Here is a 13,526-nt window from a genome sequence, read left to right as displayed (position 1 = left end):
TTTTTCTTTATCAACCCGATTCCTTTACTTCAAATTTCCCTATTTACCCCAACACCTATTTAAGCTCGGCCTTGTGGGTTCGCTGGGCTCGGCTTGGCCGTTCGGGGGCGGAGCGTGGGTTACACCGGGGGCGGAGCCATGCAAATGAGGTGGGACTGTGAGCATCACTGCTCCGGTATGTAAATAAGGGGGTGGTGCCATGCAAATTAGGAGAAAAATAACAAATATAGATTGCTGTATGTAAATGAGGGGGCGGTGCCATGTAAACGAAGAGGGCCGTGACCATCCCGGGAGCCTGCACGTAAATGAGGGGGCGGTGCCATGCAAATGCCCGCCGTCAGTGACAAGATGGCGGCAGCGGCGGCGCGGCGGGCGCAGCTGGTGCTGGGGCACCTCTCGGGGGCCTCCCCGGGCCCCGCGGCCGCCCCGAGGGCTGTGCCCTGTGCCGGGGGCCCCCCGCGGGCCGCCAGCCCCGACGACGTGGTGGTGGTGCACGGCCGCAGGACCGCCATCGGCCGCGCCAAGCGCGGCGGCTTCAAGGTACGGATGGGAGGGTCCTGCCCGCCTACCACCCCCCCCGCCTGCCCCTCACAGGTGCTGGGATCCCCTCCCTCGCATACCTGGGTGCTGGACGCCCAGCTGCCGCCCAGGAGCTGCTCTACTCTGAAAAAGTGTAAAAAAAAAAGAACGTTTTGCGATGGTTTTAATGCTCGGGGTGGGTGGTCCAGGTGTGGCAGGGCCGGTGGCGTCCCCCAGAAGAGCGGGGCAGTGTCCCGAGGGGTCTCCTGGGACCAGCCACAGTCTCCGCTGTCACCCCCCCTGGCACGTGGAGCATCCCCTTGGAAAAGCAGCGTGGCCTTCACCTCCTCGGACCTGCCACCCTTCTGGAACCCGCGGCCACAGAGCCCTCAGCGAGAACGTAGTGCCAGGATGGCCCTGAAGGATGCGCGTTGTCATCCTTCAGAACGGGTCTCGCTCGTCATGCTGGGTGCTTCTCACCAGTTGAGGGGCCACAAAATAAATTCTTTCACAAAATTAGTCAAGGGGCTCAGTTTGCTGAATCTTGTCACATAACTCACTGTACTTGTTTGATTTTGAAGGCCCAGTACAGTGTGTTCCTATAAAAACGGAGGTCAGGTGAGAAAGCAGTGTGTGTGTTCAATTGCTTGAAAGACACTTGGGGTGAAGACAGAGTAACTCTGTTGCAGCAGGAAAACAACCACCAGTGTGAGCTGAGAAGTGGAGCAAAGCTGCTTTAGCCCACACATCAGCCCTCTGGAGTGGTCTGTGTGAACTGGTGGCAGGGCTGTGACTGGTGTTCACTGGTGGCACTGATCCCCTGTGCTCTCAGGACACGACACCCGACGAGCTGCTGGCTGCCGTGATGACAGCTGTCCTCCAGGATGTCAACCTCCGTCCTGAGGCCCTGGGAGACATCTGTGTGGGTGAGTGAGAACCTCCTGGTCCAGGTGGCTCTGTGGGATATGCTGCTCCTGGTGGCTCTGTGGGACATGCTGCTCCTGGTGTCCTGTGGGATACTCATGGGGTTGGGAGGGGTTAGTGTGCAGCGTTGGGTTTAGGAAGGCAGTGTTCCTATTTCACGCCTGTCCTGTCCGTGGTAGGGGGATCTGGGTGCTGAGTGGTGCTGAGCTGGGGTGATGGGAACATCCCTTTGATGCCTGCAAGGGGAATGTAACCCATTGACTGGAATTGTATCTTTGCACTCAGGGAACGTGCTGCAGCCTGGAGCTGGTGCCTTGATTGCAAGAGTTGCACAGTTTCTGAGGTAAACTCCCAACCAGGCTGAGGTTCTCCCTCTGCTCCCCAGGCCTTGGCTGCAGAGCAGGGATTGGAGGTTGTGGTGGGGCTCATGCACTCCCAGGAATTACACCAGTCCACCTTTTGCCTAGAAACTAGACTTTGGTCGAGTGTTTGGAGAACACTGATGGCAAAGGGACGGGGAGGCAGAGGTGAGGCTGTTTAATCTGTTTGTGCTGCCTCTGAATGGGAGATCTTGTTTTGTGGGCTCCCAGCTGCACCTGGTGCTTCTCCAGACTGGGAGGCTGTGCTTCTCTGCTGTGCCTGGTCCCAAAGCCATGGAGTGGGCTCAGATCTTTCTGTCATTGTCCATTGTTGGTGGTCAATGGCTAATACTGAGCTGGATCCCAGATTCCAAATATTTCAGTCACTGTCTATTGCTGTTGTTTGCTTCTGTCAGTCAGTGCATTACCATGACTTTGGACAGGTGCTGGAACAGCCCACCAATAATTAGGAATATTGCAAAACTTTTCAGGGTTTCTGGCCCAGATCAGAGCTTGAGATCTAGGCCCAGGAGAGAGTTCTGCTCAGAGAGGACCTTCTGAAGACAGACTCATGGGGAAACAGCACTCAGAGCCACTTGCCAATCAAGTGTGGAAGTTATCTTTGAACTTTGCTTTCCCTTGGTGCAGGACCAAATAGGTCAACAAATGTATAAAGGGGTCGGTTTGGAAACTTGAGGGTTAAAGTTTAATCAGGTGGTTTAATGCTCCCTTTAGAACTTTGGGTTGTTGGTGGTTTTCATCGCTGAGTCTTTGCCAATGCTGTCTTGTTTTCCAGTGGTATTCCAGAGACAGTTCCGTGCTCCAGTGTGAACCGGCAGTGCTCCTCAGGTCTACAGGCCATTATCAATATAGCTGGTAGGTGTTGTGGGCACTGGGATCAGAGTCCATGCCTGCCCCGCCCCAAGTGCTCATTCCTCCTGTCCTCCAGTCTCTCTGAGCAGTGAGAACAGTGACAATGTCTTGCACAGCTGAGAATTTTCAGTGTGGTGTTAGTTGAATACTTTTATAACCTTGACTGGCCAAGTTTATCCCTAGAGAAGTAACTTGGTTTTCTGGGTATAAGTTCTACCATCACCTCCATATCAGGCAGCTTCCAGAAGGGTCCCTCCAGTCCTCTCTGGCCCCATGTCAGGTCATGGTCAGTCCTCAGCCCCATCAGCTCCTTGGCCTGGCTCTTGCTCTGGCAGGCAGGAGGACGAGGGAATGCCCATTTGGCTTTGCCAGATGCCTCAGGGGTTTGGAAACCAGAGCTGGGATGGAAATGCTTTTGCTCCTGATGACAGTAAGAATGTTTGTGCACTGCTGTTACAGGTGGCATCCGAAATGGATCATATGACATTGGCTTGGCCTGTGGGTAAGGAAGTCTTTTCACGGTACTTGCTTAGGCTTCCCGAAGATAACACTCTGTCCCTCTGCAATAGCCTGCCCAAAATTAGCTTTTTAACTAATCTCCAACTAACTATCATCTTGGAAGACCAGCAGCTGTCTTGGAAAAGAAATTAATGTCCTACCTGTGCTAATAAGTGCTCTGCAGATTTACAGGAGCTGTTCTGTGGTGGATGAAAAGGCTGTTCTCTGCTTCAGTCCTAAAATCATAAGAAGTGTTTATTTTTTAGAGGATTATGTAAATGTTAGGTTGGTTTTGGAGAAATACTAGTGACCACATACACATTCACTTTAGAAGAACAAATGAAAAAGTGTTCAGTAATCCTGAGGGTAAAATACTGAGTTTCTCTTTTTCTTTACCTTGGTGATTTTAAGTCTTTTTTGAATTATTACTGCACACAGTTATCCATCAGTCCTTAGGAAAAGGTTTATATTTACAAGTTCTCAGCACCTGCACCTGCACATACACATTGAGCAAGATAGAGGTTGAGAACACTCTTCCCTTCTTAGGTTGCTGCAAAATAAAGAGCTCAGCAGGACACGTGTGCTCCTCTGCTGTGGGCAGAGTACCCGGTGTTCATGGGCAGTGCCTGTGCTTGAACACATGATGCTTTTCACAGCTTCACTTTGAAACAACTGTTTCAAGAAATTGCAGCTGAAGTCAAGTAATGCAGTGTCCTTAGAGCTGGTTTAAATTGCTCATAGCACTTACTGTAAGCTGCTTGGGGGGAAGACCTTATTTTCTGCTTGTTTTTCATTTTCCAGGAAGAGTGTATGTGTTATTTATTCTTGATGAGTGTATTTGTGTGGTGCAGAGTATAATTCAAACCCTTTTCCCATTGTAGGCTTCATAATCTGGATTGACTTTGCAAAAGCTCACCAGTCTTAAGTGATGGCAGTGTATTTCTGCAGCAAATTTGAGTACTTTAGTGTGTTAATTCATTTGTAGGTCAAAGATTGCAGCCTCTGGGATCCGTATCTTAAATTCTTTGTATTGCAAAATATAAATGATGAAACTCACTGAAAGCTCTTTGTCATGGTTTGCTTAATACTTCTCTTATTCTACTGCCAACCTGTTCTTAAGCTCTTAAGTGGCATGTTTATGGCTGTTGACAATCTCACTGGAAAATCCAGCCCTTGAACCTTGGGTTTCTCATTATGTTTGAGGATAAAAGTGCCAGAATCATTAGCAATTCCTTCCTAGCTGTGGAAACACGAGAAATTAACTGCTGACATTGGTATCCTGTTCTAGTGAAACAAGGACCAATTGAACCTTGCAATCTGTTTTCATTTCATGATAATTCGTATATTGATGATTAAAGAGCTTCTGCCTCAGCCAGTTCTTAATTAGCAGTCTGTGTTTCTGTGGGATAATAGGAAAGCCTGTTGTCAGGATACTGAGTTTTGATCAGTCTTAATGAAGCAATTCAAATTTTTCCTGTGTTTAGTGTGGAAACAATGTCCCTCAGAAGTGCAAATAATCCTGGTGATATCAGTTCCAGCATGATGGACAACAGCAAAGCTCGAGACTGCCTTATTCCTATGGGGTAAGTGTTTCCCCTTCCCACAGTTTAAGGGTTTCCTAGATGCTCTGTCTCCTCAGTGGCTTAGTTTCAAATCCATCTGAATTCAGGGAGCTTGGAGCTGTGTTTATCAGCATCCTCCTTGGCAGTGGTGGAAAATTAATGATGTGAAATGGGGGAAGAAAGGCTGAGAGAATTGGGATTGTTCAGCCTGGGGAAGAGAAGGCCTCAGGGTGACCTGATTGTGGCCTTCCAGTGCCTGAAGGGAGCATCCAAGGAAGATGGAGAGGGACTGTTTACAGGAGAATAGAGTGATAGGATAAAGGGTATTAGCTTCTACCTGAAAAGAGAGCAAGATGAGATTACATACTAGAAAAAAATTTTTTATTCTGAGGCACTGGAACAGGTTGCCCAGAGAAGCTGTGGCTGCCCCATCCCTGGAAGTGTTCAAGGCCAGGTTGGACAGGGCTCTGAGCAACCTGGTCTCGTGGAAGGTGTCCCTGCCCATGGCAAGGGGGTTGGAACTAAATGATCTTTAAGGTCCCTTCCAACCCAGGCCATTCTATGAAGATCTGCAACTCTGAGGAAAGATTTCCTTGTCTTAAGCTCAATGGCTTGATGAGCAAGAAGAATGGATTTGAACCTTGTTTTGGTCCTAGATTTGATTCAGGATTTGTTTCTGCCAGCAGTTCTTGGTTGAGAAGGCAGCAGTTGGCTTTGACACTAAAGCCAGTCCTTGTACCTTGTGTTGTCTCAGTAGAAGCCAACTGCACCTCCATTAGATGTGTCCTTGTATTAACTCTGTGATGTTGTTTTCCCCAGAATAACCTCAGAAAATGTGGCGGAGAAGTTTGGGGTTTCCCGGAAGAAGCAAGATGCCTTTGCCTTGGCTTCCCAGCAAAAGTAAATGCCATTTTTGTTGGATTTTTTTAACCTTTTAGTTAAGGGATAAATACAGCTAGAAAACAAAACGCTATTTCCCAAGACAGATCAAGTGCAGCCTTCTTGTTGCCTTCCAATCCTTAATAGTGACTAAGGAAGCTTGAGATTGTCTGACCCAAGATCAGTGCATGTCCAGGGTTGTGTGTGATGAGGAAAACTGAACCCAGAGCTGTCCTGGGGATGGTGTGGACTGACCCTGTACAAGTATTACCAGGCACGTGAACCCTGGGCAGTGAGTGCCCCTGTGTTTTTCAGCAGTTGCCTATGGCTGAGGGGTTGGAACTGGATGATTTCTAAGGTTCCTTCCGATCCAAACCATTCCATGTTTCTATGATACAACCTCGGTGAGGTTTCTGGAACGAGTCAGTGGTGCGGTATTTTCACAGTGGCTTTGGCTCCGGATCACTGGAACCTGAACGTGGGAGCAGCAGCAGAAGGAACCTTTCCCAAGAGGGAATAGTTGAGCGCAGCTGTTTGTAGGGAACTGCTGAGCTTGTGAGAAGAGTGGCTTGTCCTTGCTGCAGGTGTTTGGCTCTGAGTCCAATCCTACCTCTGATAACCTTCCTCTTGGATTAAATCACTGCCAAAGTCAACTGACCCTGGGATCCGTGGGGCTGTACTGGCAGAGCAGTGGCAGGTGATGTGGTAAAGCTGCTGCCATCAAAGAGTTAAATTCACTCCCAGAGCTTTGTTTAGGCATTGCCCCGGTCCAATTATTTATCTAACACAGGAAGCCACTGCACAGGGCAGTTAACCTTTAAATTCTGGCCCTGCTGCTCAGGGAACTTGGCATGCCAGCCTTTCTCACTGACGTGGGACTGATAACCAAAAGGGTATGTGAATGTGATCCTCATGCTCACGTGAGGCAGGGGGCGACTTTCTGGCCTTGGTCTCAGGATGTCTGTGGAGTTACTGAACTGTCCTTCAGCACTTTGCTCTAACTCACTTACCTGGGAGCACTGAATATTTTATTAGTAAAAGTGTAAAGTGATGAGGGGGTAAAACAAGCTTTTGGTCTCCAATTCGTATTCCCTTTAAAGGATTTACCTCTGAAAGGTAAATCCTGTAAATCAGCTCCACTTTGGAGGCTTTTAAAATACCTTGTTGATAGGAAAGATAAAATCTCTGTGACCTGAGATAATTCTAGTTTAGTTAATTGTATTCTGCCTACTTATATCCATCTGGTTATGGCAGCTGTTCCCTACTGCTGATTCTGATGTCTCAGGGACCAGGTTCAGTCCTCAATGCACCCTTACTGCTAAAGGTCTTGCCCAGAGCAGCTGTGGATGCCCCATCCCTGGAAGTGTTCAAGGCCGGGGTGGAGGGGGCTTGGAGCAACCTGGGATAGTGGAAGGTGTCTCTGCCCGTGGGCTGGAATAAGTGATTCCATTCTACAAAGTCATGCTGAACTATTCAATGCTCATTGCCTTGTTTTGGGTTAAAAGGCTACAGTTAAATGATAGAAAATTAAAGTCTGTGGTCTAAAGCTTAACTTGTCTTTAGTAGGACAAAACCAGGAACAAGGGTAACTTCAGCCATTCCTTAACTTGTCAGAAGTCATTGGCATTATGTGGAGGCTTAGCCCATGTGCTCTGTTTAAACTCTAAAAAGTAAGAATTGATGTTTGAACATCAGGATTCATTTCTTTTCATACACCTGTGATGTGACTGTACCTCTGGACGAGTACAGCTTCATGTTGGGAGCTGGTGGTGGTCAGTCAGTCACAGAGGTGTTGATGGGAACAGAACAGGGATCTTGCTCAGAAATCTGTGATCCTGTGACCCAGGTCTGGGGACAGTGCCCATAATGTTGATGTATAGGTGAAGAGTTTGTCTTCCCATGAATGGAAAGAAGAATTTGCCTGTTGTTTTCATGGCCACTCAGCAAGGATGTACCAAGTCTCACCTTAGTTCACTCTCTAACTGTTTTCCTTCATTTCAGTTCTCCTCCAAAATATTTTAACATTTCACACTCTTCTTTACCAGAGCAGCAAAAGCTCAGCAGATGGGACTGTTTAAAACTGAGATTGTTCCAGTGAAGACCACTGTTGTAGATAATGAGGGCAACCAAAAAACAATCACAGTGAACCAAGATGAAGGGATTAGGCCCTCCACGACCCTGGAAGGCTTGGCCAAGCTGAGACCTGCCTTCAAAGAGGACGGAAGCACTACAGCAGGTCAGCTCAGTTGTTAAATCTGTGGTGTTCCTGTGGTTTACCTGCCTTGTTCTAGAACATGCTTAGGCAAAAAAGGTGTTAACAGGTCTTTTCCAACAGGTAATGCCAGCCAGGTCAGCGATGGAGCAGCTGCTGTTCTCCTGGCAAAACGCTCGAAGGCAGCTCAGCTGGGACTCCCAGTCCTGGGGGTGCTCCGGTCCTTTGCTGTGGTGGGGGTCCCACCTGATGTGATGGGCATTGGGCCGGCTTATGCCATCCCTGTTGCTGTGGAAAAGGCAGGTAAGAACCCCCTGTCATTCACACAGTGTTTGGCAAAGGGGAAATCAGACTCCCTGGGCGGAGATTTAAGATTACATTATTCAAGCATGAGCAGCTGTTGGCCACAGGAGCAGTGAAATTAAATTCCACACCTTAAAAGAGGTCCTGCCTCTGACTGTTGCAACACTGTTCAGTTTCCACAACAGTTAACACTAAATCACTCGCAGTGTGTTCACTTCTTAACATGACCAGCATTGGGGGGTGTGGGGTTTGTGTTTGGTTTTTGAGGGTTTTTTTACTTTATGGCTTTGGCATCATTCCAGTGTCCTTAGGAAACTCATTAGGTTAATCAGCTTCTATAGCTGATGATTACTGTTGTGCCTGCCTGCCATGGCTATGGTCACATGCCCACCTGTAGCTTTATCTTTCACTTTCAAAACACCCTTCAATCCTTAATCCCCCTGCAGAGAAATCACACTTAATCTAAGGAAACTTGGCAGACTCATTGGCACAGTGCTATGAACTGTGATGTTCTGCAGTCTTTAGACACTGCTGCATGTAAACACATGTACAAGTGTAAATACCCCACGTGGAGCCAAGGTCTTTCTTTTGTCATTAGTGGATAAGAACTGGAATTCATGAACAGGTGCTGTGAGTGAATTATTCTCTTTGATATGAGGCAAAACCATCTCTTTTTAACTCCTTACTTTTCTGGCCCATAGGTCTGACTCTAAATGACATTGATATATATGAAATTAATGAAGCCTTTGCAAGCCAGGTGAGTGATCATCCTGTTTGAGTTGCTGCATTGCTTGGCAACTGAGTGTATTTTCAGGTTAAGATTTGAACTTGTTCCACATATTACATCTTTAGCTGAATGTTATTAACATGTGCAAACTATTTTCCTTTTCCTTCAGATAAAAACAAGCTTATGCAGCTTAATATTAGGAAAAAAGTCCACTGAATGAGAATGGGATCTTTGCTATTGCACCCTTGCAAAATCTGTTTCACCAGGGCTGTAATTTGTTGTCAGGTGGTGTTTGGAGGCAGGAAACTTCACTACTGTGTCTATCAGGAACAGTGTGGCAGCAGGACCAGGGAAGTGATTCTTCCCCTGTACTCAGCACTGGTGAGGGCACACCACAAGTGCTGTGTCCAGCTCTGGGCCCCTCAGTTCAGAAAGGACATTGAGGGGCTGGGGCAAGTCCATAGAAGAGCAATGAGGCTGGTGAAGGGACTGGAGCACAAGTGCTGTGAGGAGAGGCTGAGAGAGCTGAGGTTGTTCAGCCTGAAGAAGAGGAGGCTCAGGGGAGACCTCCTCACTCTCTACAACTCCCTGACAGGAGGTTGTAGCCAGGTGGGGGTTGGTCTCTTCTCCCAGGTACCAGCAGTAGGACAAGAGGGCACAATCATAAGCTCTGCCAGGGGAGGTTTAGGTTGGATATTAGGAAGAAAGTTTTTACAGGGAGAGTGATCAGACATTGGAATGGGCTGCCCAGGGAGGGTGGATTCACCATCCCTGGAGGTTTTTAAGATGAGACTGGATGTGGCATCAGTGCCATGGTCTCATAACCATGGCAGTGTTGGATCAAGGGTTGGACTCGATGATCTCGAAGGTCTTTTCCAACCCGTCTGATTCTGTGATTCTCTACAAATCTGTGACATGTCTGTCAGCATGTGCATGGGCTCAGTTTGAGATGAAGTGGATAGTTTTAGCTCACTTCTCTTGTAACCAGTTCCACTCCTTTCCCCTGGGAAAGGTGGTCTAGCTGGAGTCAGGCCTCCGAGTTGGAGGAGAAGAGCTGAGAACTAACGAAGATGAGAGCATCAACATGAAACCATTCCCTGTGTCTTTCCAGGCTGTGTACTGTGTTGAAAAGCTGGGCATTCCCATGGAGAAGGTGAACCCCCTGGGAGGAGCCATAGCACTGGGGCACCCCCTGGGCTGTACTGGTGCTCGCCAGGTCGTCACTTTGCTCAACGAGCTGAAGCGCAGAGGGAAGAGGTGAGTGCTGAGGATCAGTGCTGGCCTAAACACCTATGTGTGTGTAACTAACACAGGCTCAGGAGTCACCACAGTTTTGGGGTCACCTTTTTCTATCCCTTGGGTGGCTTGGAATCTGAATTCCCCGTGTTTCTCTTGTTGGCAAAGGAGAGCAGTGGGCAGCTCATATTTATTGTATTTTTTATTTGTATTTTTCTCCCAGATGATGTAAACCTGAGCTTTTTCCTAATTCCATCTGTTGTTTCAGAGCCTATGGAGTTGTGTCCATGTGCATTGGAACTGGCATGGGCGCTGCAGCTGTGTTCGAGTACCCAGGGAAGTAACTCCAGTACTGAGAGAACAACACAACAGCTCATTCTCTGCCTTCCCTAGTGATAGCAAATGATTTGCACTGTGAAATCAAGTGAGATTCATTACTAGACTTACAAATTTTAGGCAGAAATTGTGAAGTAGAATTAATGGAACAGCTCTGCTAAGCAGGTGGGGACGTGGCTTCCAGACACGAGAAATTAGCTCAGCTGAAGTTCAACTACAGGCCCTGGTCTGCTGATTATGAATTAATATTTTTAAATTAATCGATCTCTTTATTCTGTGAATATTATCAAAGAGAAGTAGTTCACAGGACAGTATTTTTGTATGGCAAATTGTCTAAAAGGGTCACTCAAAATGAAAACATCAGTGCAGATGAAAAGGCTTTTCCAGGTGCGTTTTTTTTTTTTCTTTTAAGATTTAACCATTTTTCAAGAAGTTGAAAACAGCTTGTTTTGAAGCAAAGACTTCAGATTTCCTTTACAACTGTGTCTGTCAGATGCAAGTCATAAGTTGTGTGTGTCTGACATTGTCCCTGCAGTGGAGGATGTGCTGTAGCTTGCTGCTGTTGGAGATGCTCTGAAGCCTCCAGTGGGGGAAAGTGGAAGGACTGGAATGTAATATCCAAGGAAGTGCCTGAATAGAAAGGTTCTGTTGGATTGCTAGAAGCCAGGACTTTGGAAGTGGCCATTCCATCTTTTACAACACATGTTTAATTATCTGTTTGCATGACTCTATGGATAAGCTTGTGCTTAATCTTATTTACTTACCTAACATAAAGCAAAGTTCAGCATTACACTTACTGCAAGCACCACATGAACATCAGTGACAGCTCAGTCCTTCACAAATGTGTGTTAGATCTTGTGTCTTCTGTCATCCCTTATCTGTTCTCTCTGATCTGAACAGGAAGATCACTGAAGCTCAGAGTTAATGGCTTGAAAAAGAAATGTACTCATTGACTTTGATGTGTTAGAAATGTTTAAGTTTGTAACAAACAGAAGTTCTTTGTCCTGACTCTTGTTTTTGCACTTAATAATACAATTGGGTTCTTGCAATACCTTTGTTTCCTTTTTATGATGGTTGTTAGTTGAAGGTCATGATGAGTTAGAGCTGTTTGATATCTCACATTCCCATGCTGTAGCCTCTCTCACTCAGCAATCAGGCTGTATTTTAGAGCCAAAAGATGGAATTATTTAGAGGGGTTAAAGAGGCGTTAGCATCCTCAAGGGTCTTTTCACACTGAGGTTCCTGTGTATAACCTGAGTTGCTCTGTATGAGTTGTCATGCATTTTCTGTTCTTCTCCTGTGTGGATCCCTACCCCTTCCCACACACACTGCCTTTGACAAAAACCTTTTATGTGAGGGGAGTGGAAAACTTTAACAGGCTCAGAAGTGGGAATTTCAGTGACCTTTAGCTAAAATAATACTAAAAACATTTAAAAAGAAGTGAGTAAATGGGAACCATGTGGGGGGAAAGAATGAAGAGGAATAAGGGTTCCTCCCTCTGTTGCTGTAGGGGATGTTCTCAAGACCCAAGCATGATGAAACAGGCAGGTTGGTAATTTTCCAAGGAGTCCAGGGAAAGCTGGCTCTTCTCCCTTTCATGTAAGGCATCGAGAAAAGAACCTGGGGAATGCTGGCCTATTCACCAATTCTTGCTTTTATTACGTGTCAATGTCCATTTTAATGTCAAACAAATAAACGAGGCAAAGCAAAAGCTACTTTAAGGTAGGAACAGTCTTTAGCTGTAATTTGAGGAGTGCTGGGCCATGCAAAGGGCTTTGACCAGACTTATACAGCTGCTTTGCAACTTAAAACCTTGTTCTGTGGCTAATGCTAAGCTTATCACAGCAATAAAAGCAACAGCAGAGGATGAATTTATGACTGGTTAAGGTACCATGAGAATTTTTTTCTTCCTAACTTAAATTTTCATTCTGCTAAAATTCCAGTCCCTATTAAAAGAACAAAAGTAGGTGAAAATACAGGCTCAGCTGCATTCAGCCTGTTACCTTGACATTTGTTCCACACTGCCTTGTTTAAAGGTCGTCATCATTCCTCTTGTGCATTCCTCGTCCTCTGATGTGCAGCTTGCAAGGCTTCTCTCCCAGCACTCCAGCAATGGTCACAAGAGCTTCATAGTCGATGTTGCTCCTAAAGCACACAGCAAAAAGACAGTTCAGCTACAGCAACGTGCAGTTCTGTGTGGGGGAAAAAGGGGAGAATGGTGTCCTAAGAATGCTCCAAGTCACAATCACAGGTCCTTAACATTAGTGTCAAGTCCAGATGACAGTCCTACTTCCCAGGGCCGTGCCCCACAAGTACATACAGGGTGTTGGAAAAGAATGGTTGAGTCTGTGCCTGAAGACATTTGATTATTAACCTCATGTTTGTAAGAAAAGTATCTTCCTACTTGTAAAATTGTATTTAAATAAATGAAACAAAGCTCTGCTGAGAGCAAACACCTGCACTTGCCTTGATGTGAAAACTCCTCCCTGTGACAGGCAAAGTTTGAAGCAGAAAAGTTTCTGTCACTCCCCTAAGACATGGGGCAATCAGTAGAGTCTAGATTGTAAATGAACATCAAAAAGGTTACAGCAAGTGTAGTTTTGTGCTAAGTCTCACAGCATAATTTGCCAAAGGCTAATGCCACTCAACATTCCTGACACTGTTCCTCTGAAGGACTTCTCTGCGTCCAAGTGACGGTTCTGAAAAGGCCTGAGGCAAACGCCTGTTCTGCCAGACAGCTGTTGTTTCTTCCTTCTCATAAAACAATTCCCCTGCAGGAAAACCACTGATTTGGGGAGGTGAATTATTAAAATCACCTCACACCTTGCATATAATTATTTCCTAATGCCATGTTGGTCCTGTGCTCTGCTGTGTTGGGAATTCTTCATCTGGAGCTGCACAGATGAGCTGGCTGCTACACAGTGACATCTTTGCTTTCTGGAACTTCCAGGCATTTCCAGACATGCTGATTAGTGTATTTGTCAGACAAAATGAAGTGCTTCAGGCATATTCAGAAGCATTCCAGAAAAATCTAGGCAGTCAGGAGCCTGGGGAGGCCTCTGGTCCACCATGCTGCTCTGAGCAGGGACAGCTTAGAG

The 13,526-nt window shown here is 46.5% G+C and overlaps 2 protein-coding genes across 3 annotated transcripts in view; one reads left to right on the top strand and one right to left on the bottom strand.

Annotated features, from left to right (window-relative positions):
* The first annotated feature begins 346 nt into the window (after positions 1 to 346).
* ACAA1 (acetyl-CoA acyltransferase 1) lies at positions 347 to 12,883 on the top strand. The gene is made up of 12 exons (XM_017828671.1): positions 347 to 540; positions 1,352 to 1,445; positions 1,729 to 1,786; positions 2,599 to 2,678; positions 3,135 to 3,177; positions 4,658 to 4,756; positions 5,555 to 5,635; positions 7,660 to 7,850; positions 7,950 to 8,129; positions 8,831 to 8,886; positions 9,968 to 10,113; positions 10,361 to 12,883. Exons 1-12 carry the CDS (start codon positions 349 to 351, stop codon positions 10,434 to 10,436), a joined length of 1,296 nt encoding a protein of 431 aa, XP_017684160.1. The 5' UTR covers positions 347 to 348; the 3' UTR covers positions 10,437 to 12,883.
* DLEC1 (deleted in lung and esophageal cancer 1) overlaps positions 3,187 to 13,526 on the bottom strand; it is a 43,328-nt gene continuing 32,988 nt past the window's right edge. The window contains exons 38-39 of one of the 2 annotated variants that reach the window (XM_017828670.1): positions 12,432 to 12,573; positions 3,187 to 3,409 (exon numbers count right to left, since the gene is read on the bottom strand). In XM_017828670.1, coding sequence (XP_017684159.1) covers positions 12,459 to 12,573 — 115 coding nt within the window. In that variant the 3' untranslated portion in view covers positions 3,187 to 3,409; positions 12,432 to 12,458. Of the gene's footprint in view, positions 3,410 to 11,472; positions 11,586 to 12,431; positions 12,574 to 13,526 lie in introns of those variants that run through there. The other variant, XM_017828669.1, reaches the window with a different exon arrangement.

Source organism: Lepidothrix coronata, unplaced genomic scaffold, assembly GCF_001604755.1.
Source record: "Lepidothrix coronata isolate B3197 unplaced genomic scaffold, Lepidothrix_coronata-1.0 Scaffold151, whole genome shotgun sequence".
Lineage (NCBI taxonomy): Eukaryota > Metazoa > Chordata > Aves > Passeriformes > Pipridae > Lepidothrix > Lepidothrix coronata.
The sequence above is the reverse complement of the archived record's forward strand: the minus strand, read 5'-3'. Positions and strand labels throughout refer to the sequence as shown.

What these genes read in the sequence shown, in the direction of transcription:
- ACAA1 (XM_017828671.1), top strand. Translation starts at nt 349, where the DNA reads ATGGCGGCAGCGGCGGCGCGGCGGGCGCAGCTGGTGCTGGGGCACCTC. An exon ending in CCAAGCGCGGCGGCTTCAAG is followed by an intron (nt 541 to 1,351) that starts GTACGGATGGGA and finishes CTGTGCTCTCAG; the next exon opens with GACACGACACCCGACGAGCT. An exon ending in GACTGCCTTATTCCTATGGG is followed by an intron (nt 4,757 to 5,554) that starts GTAAGTGTTTCC and finishes TGTTTTCCCCAG; the next exon opens with AATAACCTCAGAAAATGTGG.